This window comes from Dermochelys coriacea, chromosome 18, assembly GCF_009764565.3.
Source record: "Dermochelys coriacea isolate rDerCor1 chromosome 18, rDerCor1.pri.v4, whole genome shotgun sequence".
In the NCBI taxonomy this organism is placed as follows: domain Eukaryota; kingdom Metazoa; phylum Chordata; order Testudines; family Dermochelyidae; genus Dermochelys; species Dermochelys coriacea.
The window spans coordinates 15344327-15363312 of record NC_050085.1 but is presented as its reverse complement, the minus strand read 5'-3'; the positions used below and the strand labels follow the sequence as shown (position 1 = coordinate 15363312).

General features: G+C 44.4%; 1 protein-coding gene across 1 annotated transcript; it reads left to right on the top strand.

Moving 5' to 3' along the window:
• The first annotated feature begins 4910 nt into the window (after positions 1-4910).
• TNFRSF18 (TNF receptor superfamily member 18) lies at positions 4911-18406 on the top strand. Its single transcript, XM_038376425.2, has 6 exons — positions 4911-5380; positions 8223-8366; positions 11949-12036; positions 12533-12630; positions 13675-13800; positions 15518-18406. The coding sequence occupies exons 1-6, from the start codon at positions 5215-5217 to the stop codon at positions 15658-15660; spliced, it is 765 nt and encodes a 254-aa protein (XP_038232353.1). The 5' UTR covers positions 4911-5214; the 3' UTR covers positions 15661-18406.
• The last annotated feature ends 580 nt before the right edge of the window (positions 18407-18986 follow it).

Here is an 18986-nt window from a genome sequence, read left to right as displayed (position 1 = left end):
TAAGTATCCTAGGGAGACACTTTGTTCCATTGTATCTATGTTTTCATGCCCTGTCCATCACCATCTGAGTAGAACATAGAATCATAGAAATGGAGGGCTGGAAAGGACCTCAAGAAGTCATCAAGTCCAGTCCCTGTGCTAAGGCAGGACCTAATAAACCTAGACCATCCCTAACAGGTTTTTGTTCAGCCTGTTCTTAAAACTTCCAATGATGGGGGTTCTTCAATCTCCCTTGGAAGCTGATACCAGAGCTTAACTACCCTGAGGGTTGGAAAGCTTTTCCTCATATCTAATCTAAATCTTCCTTGCTGCAGATTACTGCAGTCCATTGCTTCTTGTCCTGCCTTCAGTGGACATGGGGAACAATTGATCACCATCCTGAGTTGCTCCCTCACCCTTTTCTCAAGACTAACCATGTCCAGTTTTTTAACCTTTCCTCGTAGGTCAGGTTTCCTAAGCCTTTTATCATCTGTGTTGTTCTTCTGTGGACTCTCTCCAATTTATCCACATCTTTCCTAAGGTGTGGCATCAAAAAATGGACACTGTACTCCAGCTGAGGCCTCACTAGTGCTGAGTAGAATGGGACAATGACATCCCATGTCTTACATATGACCACCTGTTAATATACCCTGGAATGATACTAGCGTTTTTCCCAGCTGCATCCAATTGTTGACTCGTATTCAGTCTGTGATCCATTATAACCCTCAGATCCTTTTCAGCAGTGCTATGGTCTAGACAGTTATTCCCCATTTTTTAGTGGTGCATTTGATCTTTCCTTCGTAAGTGAAGTACTTTGCCCATGTCTTTATTGAATTTAACCTTCTTGATTTCAGCCCAATTCTCTAATTGGTCACGGTCATTTTGCATTTTAATCCTGTCCTCCAAAGTACTTGCAATCCTGTAACATTATACCCTCCCAGTTTGACAGAGAGCCATTGATAACTGTTCTTTGAATATGGTCTTTCAACCAATTGTGCACCAACTTTATAGTTATTTCATCTAGACCACACTTCCCAAGTTCGTTTATGAGAATGTTATGTGGGACTGTGTCAAAAGCCTTACTAAAATCAAGATTCATCATGTCCATTGCTTCCCATCTATCCACTAGGCCAGTAACCCTGTCAAAGATGGAAATTAGGTTGGTTTGGCATGATTTGTTCTTGACAGACTCATGCTGGCTATTCCTTATAACCCTATTATCTTCTGACAGGTTTCAGAGTAGCAGCCGTGTTAGTCTGTATTCACAAAAAGAAAAGGAGTACTTTTGGCACCTTAGAGACTAACAAATTTATTAGAGCATAAGCTTTCGTGAGCTACAGCTCACTTCATTGGATGCATTTCCACCAAATGCATTCAATGAAGTGAGCTGTAGCTCACGAAAGCTTATGCTCTAATAAATTTGTTAGTCTCTAAGGTGCCACAAGTACTCCTTTTCTATTATCTTCTGGTGTTTACAAATTGATTGTTTAATAATTTATTCCTGTATCTTTCCAGATATCAAAGTTAGGCTGACTGGTCTATAATCCCCTGGGGCCTCTTTGTTCCCCTTTTAAAGATAAGTACTATGTTTGTTCTGCAATCCTCACCCATCCCTCCAGGATTTCTTGAAGATAATTGCTAATAGTCTTGAGATTGCTTCAGCTAGTTCCTTAAAAAGGATGAATTTCATCAGGCCCTGCTGATGTTAATATGTCTGACTAATCTAAATAGTCTTTAACCTGTTCTTTCCCTATTTTGTCTTGTGTTCCTCCCTCTTTGTTAATATTAATTGTGTTGAATATCTGGACACCATTAACCTTTTTAGTGAGGATTGAAGCAAAATAGTCATGAAATACTTCAGCCTGCTTGATGTTATCAACTATTAGTTCTCCTTTCCTGCTAAGTAGAGTTCTTCTTTCTCTTGGCCCTAAAGAACCTCTTCTTATTGTCTTTTATGTCCCTTACTAGGTATAACTCATTTTGTGACTTAGCCTTTCTGATTTTGTTTCTACATGCTTGTGTTGTTCTTTTGCATTTCTCCTTTGCAATTTGTCCATGTTTCCACTTCTTTTAAAATTCCTTTTTGATATTCAGGTCCTTAAAGAGCTCCTGTTGGAGCCATATTGGGCTCTTACTATTCTTCCTGTCTTCGCTTTGTAATGGAATAGTTTGTAGTTAAGTCTTTAATATTATCTCCTTGAGAAACTGCCAGCTCTCCTGAACTCCTTTTTCCCTTAGATTTTCTTCCCATGGGACCTTACCTGCCAGTAGTCTGTTAGCTAAAGTCTGCTTTTTTGAAGTCCATTGTCCGTATTCTGCTGTTCTCACTCCTTTCCTTATAATGAACTAGAATTGAATAGATTTCATAATCACTTTCCCCCAAATTGCCTTCCACTTTCAGATTCACCCCAATTCCCCCCTGCTGGTCAGAATCAAGTCTAAATTGGCTAACCTGCTGATAACTTCCACCACCTTTGAAACAAAAAGGTTGTTTCATGCTTCTCTGGAGCACTCCATATAGCATATAGTGCAGCACTTTTTAAGAGAGAGAGAGAGAGCATCTCACAGACACTTCTCTGATCAGCTGCTGTGTTGAAAATTACCACTTTGGGGCCAGATCCTCAGCAATTGTAAATGGACTCAACTTCCTCGAGTTCACTGGAGCTATGCTGATTTGCACCAGCTCAGGACCTGACCCTTGGTGGTTAAGGAAGTGGACAGTAATTTAAGACTTTTGTAGTCCAGAGTTCGGAGATGGTTGTAATGCTAAGCACAAACTGAATCAGCAAAGCTGCATTATTGAGCTTGGTCTGCAATGATTAGGAATGCAATGGTTAGAAAGTCTCTGAAGGCTTTTATGTGAGCTTAGATACAGGTACAATAATGAATTACAGAATGTGTGAAATGGAAGGGAATTCCTATAATGAGAATGTTTTGGTATAACTTTGCTCAATGCATTTACATTTATTTATCAAACGTGGGGATTTGTAGCCTGTGTCTCTTTGCAATAAATAAATAGATTCCCAGGTTAGAGCTACTTGACTAGTCCAAAAGCATGTTAGTCAAATGAGTGATTCAATATATTCTCCATCCCTCTTTATTCTATGAATATAGAACTTCACAGACTCAAGGAGCCTGGTCCACAGATTTGTGGGATCTACTGATTAGCCACTGCCTGAAGAAAGGGATGGGGCAGTGGTGACTGCCCGGGCCCAGAGAACTCTGGCCCCAAACTGCCCTGGGACCCCGGGGAGGACTCCATTGCCACAGAGAGTGTCTGACTCTGAAGAGCTGGAAATTCTCTCTCTGGATAACACAGAAGGATTCACATATGAATGATTCCCTTGTGGAGATGGACAGGGGAGGAGAGCCCAAAGTTTGTGTTACCTTCCCCAAGAGAAATCCATGTTGTGGTTCAGAGACACATCAAGCTCTCCTGGAATTAAATGATGGGAAACAAGATATGATGGGCCAGATCAGACCCATGTGTCCATCTAGCCCAGTATCACCCCTCACCCCAGATCAGACCAATGGGCCCATCTGTCCTGATATGCTGCCCCCTCCCTGCTAACCTGGTGTGATGGTCAGGGTCCAGATACCCCAAGAGGAGAACAGGGGTTCTGCACCCCAGAGAGTAAACAATTGAACCAACTGGTTGAATACAATATTATTATATATAAAAAAATGTCAAGTAAGGCTTTTTAGGAAAGCTCGTAATATTCTGAATGTGATGGTCCTTTGAGATGCGTAGACCGACTGTGGTTGTGAATTGATGTGTTTATGTAGGGATAAAACTGTGCTCATAATTCATGCTGCAACCTGCAGCTCCACTTCACAACAGGGAGATGGTCAGCAAGGCAGGAAGGTGGTCAGCCTGCCTCCCCAGCCAGAGAAGACTTGCTCCAAGCACCTAGCATTGTACAACCTAGAAAAAGACAAGTGAAGGACCATTCCGAATATTGGGAAAACATTGAAACAACTTGAAACTTAACAGAAAATCCCAGTCTTGGAAAACTAAGAACAGGGGGAACGACTCCCTCTTTCTTTCTTTCTTTCTTTCTTTCTTTCTTTCTTTCTTTCAGAAAAATCTGCAAACCCAGTTAAAAGGAAAGGGGTTTGATGTGAAGGGTATCTAGAACCGAGGGGCCGTCTAGAAGATGGGGGGGCTGTCTGTGAAGACTGGATCCCCACTTAGGGCTAAGGGGGACACTGGGAAATTGAGCAAAGGCAATAGGTAATTTGAACTAGAAGAGGCATTTTTATCTGATATATAATTGTAAAACTTGAGGTTGTGTCTTTACATTGCTTTTCTGTGTAACTTGGATGTGCTTGCTTTGCCTTATTTGTTCCTCTTTGGATCGGTGGTCTTTCTATTAAAATAAACCTTTGGTATAATTTTAGCCCAGACAAGTCTCTGTAGTGCTGCATGGTGCGTGTGTCCCAAAGTGAACAGATAACTGGGAAGCAGATTTCACTCCTTCGGGGGTGACAAACCAGAGGAGTAAAATCCCAGTGTCTGGTAGTGAAAAACTCCAGTAAACGGATTTGGGGAGACTCAGGACTGGAAGGGCTTTTGAGGTCACCGTGCAAGGAGTAGCTGGGCTGCTGGAAGCTAGGGTGAGACCTTTAGGCTTGTATCTGGCTACTGGGATCAAGGCTCTGAGTCATACATAGCACAGCAATACAGCACTAAGGCACCAAAAGTTACCAGGCAGATGGTGACAGAACCTCTTACTGGTCTGAATGATCCCCAAAACATCAACCACTGAATGCAATGGAGGTTGAAAACCTGGACTCCCCAGGGTTCTCTACACAAGGAGGGATTCTGGAATAGCTCAACATTCAAACCCTTCTTTAATCCAAGTTGAATTGCAAGTGTAGACAAGCCCCTTTGAAAATTTCCTCCTGCTGCTTCTTCTGCTTCCATCCTTACTGATGTCCTTTGTGAGTGGCCCCTTAACCCTGTCCTTAGTAACAATTCCAGCTAGTTTGTCCTGCTTTAACATACAAAGCCTTGATGATGCGTCAATTTTCTCCCTGTCCCCTCCCCTTCAAAACAGAAACTGTGTGTAGAGGAAGAAAACCACATGTAGGCGGTAGCCACACACTACAAAAAGTGCTCTGCCAGTTCAGAAAGCATCAGAGAGAGAGGAGGCGCTTGGCAGGGGCAGAGCTGAAATAAGCCCAGCCAAGGTACCCAAGCTATAGCAACTCACAGGGAGAGCAGCTTGAGATATGGCCAAGCAAAGAAGACTCTGTCTCCCCAGGCAGGGGATCTGCTTGGTTTTGTTGATGGACCTGTGGCTGAGGGTGGAGCTGGCTCTGGTGACCGAGTGCTCCAATGATGAATTCAAAGTGGTGACCAAGGAGGGTATTACAAACTGCCTCAAGTGCAGCTCAGGTAAGGGGGTGAGGGAAGGTTCCTTCTGTCTTGTCCATGTTGCATGTTGACCACAGAATCAATAAACATGGGAAGGCAAATTCAGTGTGACAGGAGCAGCAGTGTGTGCAAAGGAAAGAAGAAGCAGGGGCTTCCCCCTTCTTGTTGTTGGAGAGGGGCCTGAACTGCAAAATTCAGACTAGATTTGTGTTCTTGTTTTTGAACCTGCCAGCACCCAAAGGTTGCCAGTGTGGGGCTCTCTGGTTTTGGGTTGTCTCTTTGCAGGGATAGGAAGGAGCAGGCTGCAAAATTTGGATCTGGCTTTGGATGCAGGACCATCCCAAAGCTGAGGGGTGGTTTGTTTCTAGCATGCTGGGCCACGCCCAGCTCTCATTAGGATTCACTGCCAGATCTCTCAGCCAGCAGTTGCATCCTCTGCATCTGAGCTAGAAATGCTCTAATTTGTGGGACCAAAAGTCGGAGAACTGGATTCTCCCCCAGCCTTGCCCCTGATGTTGCTATTCAAACCTTTGCAAAGTGGGTGTCAAACGCCACTAAATCATAATGCTTTGCACAGGCCTAAATGACAACCAAAGGTACAAGGTAATGGGGACCCAGGCCCAGAGGCTCAGGGTCATTCCAAACTGTGTGCAGGTCTTAGGATGTACATGGAAGAATGAAACTGGGATGTAGTGGAATCTCCATCACTTGTAGTCTTGAAGTCAAGATGGGATGTCTTTCTAAAAGATATTCTGGAGCTCATTCAGAAGTTATGGGCTTGATGCAGGAATTACTGGGTGAGGTTCTATGGCCTGTCTTATAAAGGTGATCATAATGGTCCCTTCTATCCTTAATATCTATAAATTGCCACACCAGCATAAACCTAAGGTTCTTCTGGTCTGGTACCATGTCTATAACAGTGGCCAATGTTGGATGCTTCAGAGCAGTTAATTGTGTAATACACACAACTGCTGATCAACTGATGCTTGGAAGCACGAGGGTTGGAAGCCATTGTAAATTTTACCCTGGATGGTATAACAGCAAATGCTGTTCTCATACAGAAATGGCAACATTATCAGCTGTGGTGTTCCATTTTTCTCGCAGGCAATTTTGCTGCCTAGACAAGGGGTTTGTTACAGTATGTGACGGTGAGGTCGGATTCTGGACTGTGTGTGATGGTCTGATGCTCATACAAAGTGAAGTACCCCTGTCCCATCCCACCCTAGACTTTAAGTGAGTCAGTGAGTCTCAGCACACTTTCCCAGTCTCATACATCCACCACAGCCAGTCACACCTGTGAGCTGGCTGTCTCAGCAGAGAGGTCACAGAATGAGTGGGCCATGGAGACTAAATTCCCCGTCAGCCCCAGGGCAGCGCTGAGACACACTGGTGGGGAGATTGCTTTGAAGTTGCTGTCCATGCTGCCTCTGTTCTGTGCATGGAAGGTTTCAGGTCCCCAGGGCAGTCTGCCAATCCAGCCTCGTTCACCAAAACTAAAATTCACCGGAAGGAAGAGGTGGGTAATCTTAGGCCAGCCAATGGCAGCTCAGCCAACCCCAGGGCCTTTATCCTTCAAGGTGCTGAGTGACTTGAGTTGGCTGCAAATTGAGGGTGGTCAGGAGTGGTTCATTAGTAGCCCGTAATTCACAGGCTTTTTATGTACAGAACAAAGAATTCTAATCTCTCTTTGTTCCTGCAGGTCATTTTCTTTACATGCCAGTCATTTCATTAGTTTTGCTCCAAACCATCCAAGAATGGAAAAAATAGAAGGGGCCAATGAGAGACAGGTGAATTGGGGAGTATCAGGTGAATCCCCCTGTACATTCCAACATCAGCTCAGGAAATCGCTGATGCCTGACCGCTGCCACACACCTTTTTGTTTGACGTCCTGTTGCACTAATCTGTACTTTCCCTGTTTCGCCCTTGATGTTACCCAACTGCTGGGCAAACATGCAATTCTCTTTCCTCTAAATAGCCCCCTTGGGCCTGGTGTGACAAGCCCTGGCCCTAGCTAATATGATCAGTCCTTCATTTTCATGACCTCTGGAATCTCTCACCATTCATTTTTCTGTTCCGTTTTGTTTTAAAGGGTGTGAAAAATTAGAGATGGGTGCGAGCTGTGGAGTTCAGATCTAGGTTTGGAGCTGAGCTTCTCCCAATTTGGAAGGCAGAGGGGGTCAGCTCTCTGGTTTGACTCTGTGTCAATTTATTTTGGAAGCAAATGTCTGAATGCCAGGGAGGGGCAGGGAATGAGAACCATGGCACGGGTGGTCTGGAATCCTGTGGGCAGCCCTCTGACACAGGGCTTTGCCCGACTATGCAGGGCGTCGCCAACAGACTGGAAGCCTGAGGGGCTGAACGCAGAGCCCGTTCCTGTGAGGTGTTCCCTTTGGTCACACAGCACCCATCACCTCACAGTACCGAGGCCTGAAATTTGCATTAAGTACCAGTGGACTGCAACTGCCTGCATTTGTAATATGATGTATTGCATGCTGGGACTCTCTGGCTGCATTTTCCCATTAAAGGTGGGGACAGCCAGGGACTTCTGGGGGTTACCTTTGGCCCCAGGGTTCACCTACCCTAACAACATACTTGGCTCTAGGAATCCCAGTGTGCTGGAGGAGTCACAGTGGGTCAGATTCTCCACAGTTTACCTCAGTGCCACCCCACTGACTGGAACAGAGTCCTTCTGGATTTCCACCCGCGTAACTGAGTGTTTGGCCCCATGTCTGTATATCCTTCCCAGAGGCACCCTCCTGTCTAGAAGGAGGTTCTCTAGCATCACCCAGTAATGCCCATGGTTAAATAACAAGAGCCAGTTTCTGGTCCCTGTTATACCAAGTCTAGCTCTTTGCTTTCCTAGTGACACGCGGCCTTTCGGATCCATGCCCTGACGTCCTGAAACTGACCTGTAAGTGTAATCCTGGGTACCAGTGTAGTAATCTTCCATGTACGACCTGCAAGCCACTCCCTCAGTGCAAGTCGGGGACGGAGCTGAACAAATCAGGTAACTATAGGAACGCAAATGAGTCTGCCAAGTTGAGCTCCATGAAAGTGGGGTGGAGCATCAGTCAGCAGACATTGTACATACGTCCTCTACACGGGTGCATTCTGGAAGCTGCCTGGTAGTAAGGAGGAGACGGTTCAGCAAGCCACACATCAGCTTGGAAATGGCTGAAGTCCATGAAGAAAACAGTTCAGATCCTGGGGGGGAAAAAAAAAAAAAAAAAAAAGAGAAAAAAATAATTTGCTAGCTCTTTCTGGGCTATTTTGCAGTTCTAAAATGATGGTGGTGGCGGGGCGGGAGGGAAGTTGTGAAAATTTTACCTCAAAAGATGTGTTTTTTGCAGCCAAACAGGCAAAATGTCAAAATTTTCACATTTCACTGCAAAAACTCATCTCTAATATTTTACTCTATAATAAGATCATCTTTGTGTATTCAGAAATTACAGTGAGGAGTATAATATAAAAATGATGGATGGACAGAGTGAAAATTTGGCCAGATTTCACTCCAAAAGAGTCCTCTTTCTGAGTGTAAACTAACCAAATGCATAGGGTTGGAGGGGAGGGGTCATTACATTGATCCAATTTCATGAAGTACCAGTTTTCAAATCTAATTGCTAATATTTTGCACAGGTCTGGGGCATAACAGAGAATATGCAAAGAAGGGAAATGAAAAGGGAACTAAAAAATCAGAATAGATGAAAAAAAGGTGGAATAGCAGGTTTTAATTTAGCAGCCAATCATAGTTTAACAATGGGGAGATAGGGTGGTGTTGTGGTTGAGGCACTGGCCTGAGACCTAGAAGATTTGGACTCGAGTCCCAGCTCAGCGACATGCAGACTTCTTGGGCAGGGCCGGCTCTACTGTTTTTGCCACCTCAAGCAGTGAAAAAATCCTGTCGCCGCCGAATTGCCACCGCGGATGGCAGGAGAGAGAGAGAAACTGCTGCCGAATTGCCACCGCGGACGGCGGAAAGGAGAAGATGCTGCCGAATTGCCGCCACCATGGAAACTCTGCTGCCCCTTTCTGACTGCCGCCCTAAGCACCTGCTGGGAACGCTGGTGCCTGGAGCCGGCCCTGTTCTTGGGAGACCTTGGCGGGAAAAACATTTAATCTCTCACTGCCTTATTTTTTATGGATAAAAGAGAGAAAATGATACTTCTCTATCTCACAGGGTGGGTTGACCTGATGGCTCCGTAAATATGCAAGGTGTGCTCAGATATTACAGCAATGGGGCCCAAACAAACAGGTGGATTTTAAGGAGGGGGCTGATTCAAATCCCATTAAAGTCAAGTGTAAGATATGCATTGATTTCATTTTGAAATTTTCAGAATGTCCAATTTTGGTTTCTTGAGTCTAAAGGGTGTTTTGTTTTGACATTTTAGAACATTTAGACTAAAAAAGGGGTGGAAGGGAAGGTCAAAATCAGAATGGAACATTTTGAAATGATGGAAACGAAACATTTCATTTGACCCGGACTGAAGTGTTATTTCATTTTCTCTCTACGACATCCCAAACAATAGCACTCCCACTACCTCCTCTTCGGGGACTAGTCTACAATCTACTGGATCTCCCTCCTCAGAGGTTTCTCCTAATGTCCATCTTAAAGTGCTCCTTTCTTACCTTCATCCCATTCCCCCAAGTCTTAGAAATGCAGGGCTGGAGGAAACCTGAGAGGTCATCAAGTCCAGCCCCCTGCACTTTGGTAGGACCAAGTAAACCTAGACCATCCCTGACAGGTGTTTGTCCAACCAATTATTTCAAATCTCCAGTGATGGGGATTCCACAAGCACTCTCAGAAGCCTAGTCCAGTGCTTAACTACCCTTAGAGTTTGAAAGTTTTCCCTAACATCTAACCTAAATCTCCCTTACTGCATATTAAGCCCATTACTTCAATGGACAAGGAGACCAATTGTTCACCATCCTCTTTATAACAGCCCTTAACATAGTGGAAGACCCCTTACCCCCGTCCTCTTTCCTCAAGACTAAACATGCCCTGTTTTGTTAACCTTTCCTCATAGATCAGGGTTTCTAAACCTTTTCTCATGTCTGTTGCTCTCCTCTGGACTCTTTCCAATTTGTCCACATCTTTCCTAATGTGGACAATTTCCTCCTGTGTCTTACATACCACACTCCCCTTAATACACCCCAGAATATTGGCCTTTCTCACAGTTGCATCACGTTGTTGACTCATATTCAGTTTATGACCCTTATAATCCCCAGATCCTTTTCTGCAGAGCTAACACGTAGCCAATTATTGCCCATTTTGTATTTGTGCGTTTGATTTTTCCTTCCTAAGTAAAGTACTTTGCCTTTGTCTTTATTGAATTTAATCTTGTTGATTTCAGATCAATTCTCTAATTTGTCAAGGTCATTTTGAATTCTAATCCTGTCCTTCAAAGTACTTGCAACCTCTCCAAGTTTGGTGTCATCTGCATATCTTATAAGCATCCTATCCACTCCATTATGTGAGCCATTAATGAAAATATTGAATAGTACTAGATCTAGGATTGATCTCTGTAGGACGCCCTTCCAATTTAGCAGTGAACTATTGATAGCTACTCTTTGAGTACGGTCTTTCAACCAATTGTGCACCCACCTTATAGTCATTTCATCTAGACCACATTTCCCAAGTCTGCTTATGAGAATGTTATGTGGGATGTGTCAAAAGCATTACTAAAATCAAGGTATAGCACGTCTATTGCTTCCCACCTGTCCACTATCCCAGTAATCCCGTCAAAAAAGAAAATTAAATTAATTTGGCATGATTTGTTCTTGACAAATCTATGCAGGCAATTTCTTCTAACCATACTATCCTCCAGGTTCTTGCAGATTGGTTGTTTATTAATTTGTTCCAGTGTCTTTCCAGATATTAAGTATCAGGGGGTAGCCATGTTAGCCTGTATCCACAAAAACAACAAGGGGTCCGGTGGCACCTTAAAGACTAACAGATTTATTTATCTTGTCATAAGCTTTCATGGGTAAAAAATACATGGATCTGAAGAAGTGGTTCTTTACCCATGAAAGCTTATGCCCAAATAAATGTTAGTCTTTAAGGTGCCACTGGACTCCTTGTTGTTTTTCTGGGTATTGAAGTTAGGATGACCAATCTATAATTTCCCAGGTCCTCTTTGTTCCCCTTTTTAAAGACAGGCACCGTGTTTGCCCTTTTCCAGTCTTCTGGGACCTCACCTGTCCTCCATGAGTTCTCAAAGATAATGGCAAATGATTCTGAGACTGCTGCAGCTAGTTCTTTAAATAATCTAGGAAAAATTTCATCAGGTCCTGCCAACTTGAATACATCTATCTTGTGTAAATATTCTACCGGTTCTTTCCCTATTTTGACTTGAATTCCTTCCCCTTTGTTGTTAATATTAATTGTGTTGAGTATCTGATCTCCAATAACCTTTTTAGTGAAGACTGAAATAAATAGGCATTAAACCCCTCTCTTTCTTGATATCATCAGTTATTAGCTCTCCTCTCCATTCTCCATATTTACTCTCAAATACTTGAAGAAGGACCATACTTGTCTTCCTATGCAGCAATGCTGCTGCCCAGAAGTAATCCCCTTTCTTTTCTCTCCTAGGCACTGATCACTTCAAATTCACCTGTGAACCCTGTAAAAATGGAACCTATTCTGACACTCTGAACAGCTGTTGTAGGCCTTGGACTAAGTACGTATTTATGGATAGATCTCTTCTTTGGCAATGTTCATGATACACACCTCAAGTGGTTAATTTTAAAGTTTTTAAAAAAATTAAAGCCACAGCAATTAATTATCCAGGAGTCTGCTGGGTTACTATTACAGGTGTTTTTGCTTGGCAGGATATCACACGAATCTTTTCTTTGGTTTTGTACCTAACCAATCTTAAAGTGAAACTTGGGGAAATCAAAAAACAACCCATGTTTTTCACCTACTTTCAGGTCAAAGCCACAAATTGACCCAAGTGTGGATACAGTTTGAAACTGGGTCTGGGTGGGATTGAATCTTAACAAGCTTCTTAGCAGAACTGGTCCAGTGTATCCAGCCAGGGCAGCCATAATTTGGCCAGCTGTGCTCTAAAGAAATAAAAAATACAGGATAGAGAGACAGGTGGAGTGGGAGAGAAGGAGGAAGCTGGGGACAGAAACAGAGAGAGATGTTCTTAACAATGCTTGCCTTTTTCTTAGCTGTAAGAGTTCTGGATTACGAACAATCAGGCCAGGAAATCGTACCCATAATGTGGAATGTGGCATTTTCGGAGCTGTGACCCCAGTTCAGCAGCAAGGTACATCCTGGATGGCAGATCATTTACTTCAGACTCTTCCTTTTCTCAAGGCATTTAAGATCATGATCCCCAGACAATCTTGGGTTTGTGCCATCATGGTTGCTTGGCATGGAAGAAATAACCCTTGAGTTCCCTGTGGTATTTATGAAGCAGCATGAATTACTGAGAAGCCCAGATTTGAACATCATGAAACATTGCTAATAATAATAACCATCAAAGGATCAGAAGGAGAAATGTAGGGGTGGTAATAGAACTGTTCCTTAGCAAACAGCTTATCAGAGTTTTCCATCCAGCATCTGCTGCTCTTTAATAGGGCGCTCTCAAGAGACACAACTTAGCAGTTCATCACCCACATTCAAATTTCCATCTGTCTCTGACTCCCTCACCATGTGCCAGTTGTTGGTCCCACTCACCCAGATGTCAATTAGCAGCAGACCCTGGAAACTAAGTTACTAATGGGGAAAAATATTGAGCCCCATCCTGACAGATACCAAGCATCTCTGATGGGGTCCTGAATGCCCTCAACTCTGAGATCATTGAGGGACCTCAGGAGCACCAGGCCCTTTGTATGCAGATATCTTTATTTCTACTGGGCCAGGTCACTGGAGCTGCAGAAAGGGTAAACATTTGGTCCATTGTGTGTTGTGTTCCTTCAGGGAAACCCTGGGCTGGGTTTGATTTGCACCCTGTGACACTCCATTAAAGCCAAAAGTAAATGGATGAAAAGATAGTGCCAGAGACATACTAGGTCCTCATTACAACACAGAAAGAGGTTGATGCTCGTGTTTAAGCAATGTAGAGATCGTGCAGGCTACCCACAAACGATGATCTCCTGCACACATCATCCCAGGCCAGTTCTGACCTTTGTGATTAATAACCCGTACTATGGTTTTCCCTTTCCTAGTTCCCCGTCTGACTCAGGCGTAGATTAACATACGGCTCTCTCATTTCCTTGGAAGCATTGGCTTCACTGTAGCACAGGGCTGGGCTGTGGGTCATGTTATCCATGGCCATGTATTTCATTTCATCCCCCCTGCTCATCAGATTCCAAGTACACCACCATCCTGGCGATATTGACTGCACTGGGTGTATTCATTCTCATCCTGATGACTTTCTTCCTGCACCTTTGCTTATGGACACTGAAGAAAGAGAAACTCCACATCGTTGAAGGTCAGTGCATCTGTATGGACTATTTCATGGTAGCTGAAGGGAGGAAGGCATGGGTCAGTGGCTAAGGTCCTGTGGACTTGGTAGACCTGGGTCAGTTCCCTGCTCCACCATTGATTTCTTATGTGACCTTGGGTAAACCATTTCAGTTTATGGCTACATTGCAATCAGAGGTGTGATTGCAGCTTAGGTCGGCACACTCACGGGATCCTTAATCTAGCTAGCAAGGCTTAAAATAGCTGTCGAGAGGTGTGCAAACCCTTCAGCGCAGGCTGTGCAAACCCACTTGGAACAGTGTATATGTACTCACATTGCTAGCTCATGCTGTCGAGTCTTCATTGCTATTTTTAGCTGTGCTGGCTAGATTAAAGCTAGCGTGAGTATGCCAGCCTGAGCTGAAAATCACACCTCCGAGTGCAGTGTAGACATACCCTAAACCTGTCTGTGCATTTATCTCCCCATCCCTTCCTCAGAGGGATATTGCAAAGGTAAATATGCTTAGGGCGGAAAGCTGCATGGGGACCAGGTAGATACAGATGTGATGTGTGTCATGAAGCAGACACTCTGGATGTATAGGCACTGTTTCCTGGTTTGCTTACACAGCAGCAACCAGCGGGGAGGGGGGCTGGTTTTGTGTGTCTATGCTATGTGCACAAGTATTTGTGTCCTGCAGGGTGTGTGAGAAATGAACAAGCAAAGATTATACTGCCCGCTCTTCTAAAAGTATAATGTAGTTCAGAATCTTGAGCTGGACTTGGGCTTAATCTATAACAGACCCCTCCCAACACCAAGGGTCAGATTTTTGTTTGCACGAAGGCATAGATAGTGCTGTAGCAGTGCAATGGGGCTGTTAAGTGGAGGTAAATACATTCACACGCAGTCCAAGGCCCCCTTACCCAGTCTGAGCAATACAAAGGGGCCTTAAGTGTCTACACTGCGAAAAAAACCCTTTGGCAGCGAGTCTCAGAGCCCAGGTCAACTGACTCTGGCTCACGGGACTCATTCTGCAGGGCTAACCATAACAGTGTGGAGTTTGGGCTTGGGCTGGGCTCTGAAACCTGGTGTTTGGGGGAGCAAGTCAGAGCCCGAAAATACACACTGCTATATTTTGCCCAAAAAGAAAAGGAGTACTTGTGGCACCTTAGAGACTAACAAATTTATTAAAGTACTCCTTTTCTTTTTGCGAATACAGACTAACACGGCTGCTACTCTGAAACCTATATTTTGCCCAGGTTCTGAGACTCGCTGCCATGAAGGGTTTTTCTGCAGTGTGGACACACTCTTGGTGTCAATCAGAATTTGTCCCAGTATTATGGACAACGATCCAATTGTGTCCTTTCAAGGTTCATGATCCATCCACTTGAGGGCAGAAATGAGGCAATCCCTGGCTGAAAGCCTATCATGGGGGTCCCCTAAGCATCCTACTTTCTGGCAGACATTCCAAAACAGGAGGTACTAGCCATTGTGTTGAGATGTATAGCGCATAGTATATATTTTCCATGTGGGTTGCAGCACTTGAGATCTTTGCAGGCCTCACCTGGACTCATTCCAAGTTCTAAGGCGAGGCGATACGATACCCTAACATCTCTGGGTGGACAGCAAAAGTAGGCTCATTCATCGCTGAATGTGGTGCACCTGCAGACACCTGTGAAATGCTGCTTCCCATTCCTTACAACTGTAAACCTAATATCTGCTTCTTCTCTGGGTGTGCTCCCTACAGAGCCTGACCATCCCAGCATTCTGCTGGCACCGACATGCCGCCTGGTCGAAGATACTTACAGCTGCCAGTTCCCAGAGGAAGAACATGGAGGCAAAATCGCTGAAGGAAAACTCTCTTATTGCCCTAGTGTGGGGCCACACTGAAGTTGCAGATGGAGTGCGAGTTGCTGCCAGAGGAGCAGAGCTGGGCTTGTCAAACGTAGAGCAGAGAGGGACAAAGGTGCAATTTTAAACATAGCAGCAAGAAGTGGGCTTTTGTAAAAGATTTTGTGTTAGAAATCGAAGAACAACTAACTCAAGCTGACATTTAGTGCAGCCAGAATCCCAGCTGTACGTTCCTCCTTTTCTGAGCCCAAGCCCTTCTGAACTCAGTCTGGGACTAGAATATCCAGCTCTGATTTTCCCGTGGGCATCCGCTGCTCATGACCCTGAGGTACCTCCCTTACTGTGTTGCATTTCCGTGACGTGTCAGGGTCTCTCCATGAGGCCCTACAGTTGCCTCTCTCCTGGCCATGTGAGTATGTCCTTGGGGAGCTTAACTGAAGTTTTCATCAGTTGTTTTGCCAAGGTGGCGCATATGTCTGCTGGACATATATGAAGGGAGTTGAGGGGGGCAAAATGTGGCTAATGGACCATTTTTAGTCTGCAATACTGCAGTCAACCATATTGCATTCCACTCGCCCCGTGTTGCCTTCCATTTGTAGGTGAAAAGGGGAGCTCTCTGAACCTATGAAACGTTTTGCTCTCAGGTGGAAACAGGATTTCCTTGATGCTTTTGCTGATGGCGCAAATCTCAGTGCACAGCTCTTGTCCTTGTATAGTTTCCAGTCTGAGGCTACGTCACTTAACGTGTCTCTGAGCCCTGCTCTGGAAACAAAGGCCCTTGTGTTCGTTTGCAAAGATTCTTGCAGCAGAGCAAGAGCCTTGGCTTAGCGATAGGAGATTAAGAGGGTGTTTTAGGTTCCATGACACCTCAGGGAATATCTGTTTTTTGCCCTGGGAGCCATTTTTGTTTCAGGAATAGTCAATTAAAAATACAAACACTTAAAAACCCAACCTGAGGCCTATTTACAAACCATAAAGTAAATAAATAAATAAAGTAAACCATTTGTAAATAATTCTCACCCAGCTTCTAAACAAAACAAAGGCCAGGACTTGCACTTTTGAGCAGGGCCAAGGGAAAATTGTCTCTCCAAGATCTAGCTCCTTAGCTGGTATAGACCAACAAAGTGCAATGGACGAGACCTGCAATTTCAGTGGGGCTACGCTGATGTACGCCAGCTGAGGATCCAGCCCCAGAAGTTTTGAATTATGGTAAACTAGAACCCCAGATTTTCACAGGCTACCACCACTGATAGAATGAATCCCTTCTGCCTTAATTTAAAAGGCCAAATCCTCATCTTTGTGGTCAACCTCCTTCATCGGAGCTACTTTGCATCAGCAAAGGATGTGGTCTTTTGTCTAAGACTCAGTGTCTTTCTTTGACATCATCTGATTGCTAGGTAGTTTCCCAGCCCTGCCCTCCTCCCCCTGCCCCCTTCCAGGAAAGACCGATAACTTTGGAGAGAAAACTCTTGATGACTAAAAGCTCCCTGAGCCAGGATGAGGTTTTGAGTCAGAGTTCATACAAAGAAAATGCAAATGCCACCTACCTCAAACCAGGACGTCAATTTCCTCCTCTGATTTCTGGCAAGATAATGAAGTGAGGCCTATAAGTTAAGGCAAGCACTGGAAATATTAATACGTGGTGAATAGAAATTTGCATTTTTCTATTAAATGATAATAAACTGTGTTATCCTTAGCTGTACGGACATGTAAAAAGAATGTAATGCAATCCCATTAATAAGGCCTGCTCAACAGAGGAATCTCATCAGCTCAGAATTATTTTGAAAGCAATTCTGTATGTCTGTACAATTCCTGATCAAACATTCTATAATCATTTGGGCTGATCATTGGATTCCTCACACTGACACGTTTCCGTAATTTCAGTGTGTCACCTTCATACTGCCAGAGCAGAGTTTCGTGGGGATTTATTGTTCTAACATTGTTTTGCTTGCTTCCTTTTGTGTGAACTAACAAATGTTGTGATTTGGTGCAGTAACTGTAAGAGTGAAATCAGGTGGGAATGATTGTGAGTTATAGCACAGGATGAGAAATCAGGACTCCTAATGCTGCCACTGGCTTGGTATCTAGCCTTGGGCAAGTCACTTAACCTGTTTGTGTCTCAGTTTCCATATCTGTAGTAGAGGCATTGTGTGACATAACTGGTGTTTGTAAAGCAGTTGATGCTTCTCTAATGCCTTACTTCAAAATCTTTGGCTGAATCATTCTTACTCAGGAAAAGCACTATTTACCCTTGCACCCTCCACCCACCACCTTGTGAAATTTGACCAGTTCCTCATTAATTCTCCAACATTTACCATGACTCTCACGGCTTTGGCTAAATCATATCAGCAAAATTATAAAAACAAGGAAGAGAACGGGGTTTGTTCTGCTCCAGCTGTGGAATGTACAGACCCACAGCTGGGGTGGGAGATGGGGTGAATGGGAGGAGCCAGAGGGAACGGACCCCAAAGGATGACTTTGTCTTTGTCAAAGAGTTTATATTCTGGTGCACTTACACGGCTTTGAGCTATCACAGGGTTTTGCTACTGTTAAAGTGAATGTCCTCCTTGTTCCAACTTGCCATCTAAGCAAAGGCTGTTGCTGCCGCCCCAGGTGTGAGTGTTTGGAAGCTGTCATTCTGTGCATTGCCTTTCCTTTAGACAGCTGTTTTGTTTATGTATGTATGTGTTTTTTAAAAAAAAAAAAAAATCTTCTTGTGACCTTTTGTAAAGGCAAAATAAACATTAGCTCTGACTAATAAATCAATGGAGCTGATCTGAATTGAGCCGAGATTCAGAACAATTGTGGGGTTTTTGGTGGCTGTTTTCTGTTCGTTTTTAAATTCTCTTCTTTTGGTGGATTTATCTCCATGCTCTTGATGGGACTGAGTAAGTTTTCTCCACACAGCTCTTCCATATACAGCTGGCTTCTACCCTTGCACATCCCCTGCTATTCCACTCCTGTGTCCAGGGCCGGATTAACCATTAGGCTAAAAAGGCTATAGCCTTAGGCCCTCCTATTTTTACTCCTACTGGTCAGGCAGGGGGCACGGCCAGGGCCGGGTAATGGTGAGCAAGCTTGCTCACGCAGCCCTGCTGGAGTGCTCATGCCAGCAGGAAAGGCAAAGTAGCCCCTTGTGGCTTGGCAGGAGCTCAGCCAGCACCGCTCTGCAGGAACACACCACCAGGGATCCGGTTAACACTAGTGATCGGACACAAAAAATCCAGTTACCACAGGAACCCGTTTTAGTCGTGGGTGTAGTTTGAGCAAGCATTGCCTCCTCCCCACCCCACCCTAGACCCTCTGACTTCCGATTTCTCCTGATCTTTGCTTAGCTGTCAGGGAGGGAAGAAGCTCCCTCTGTC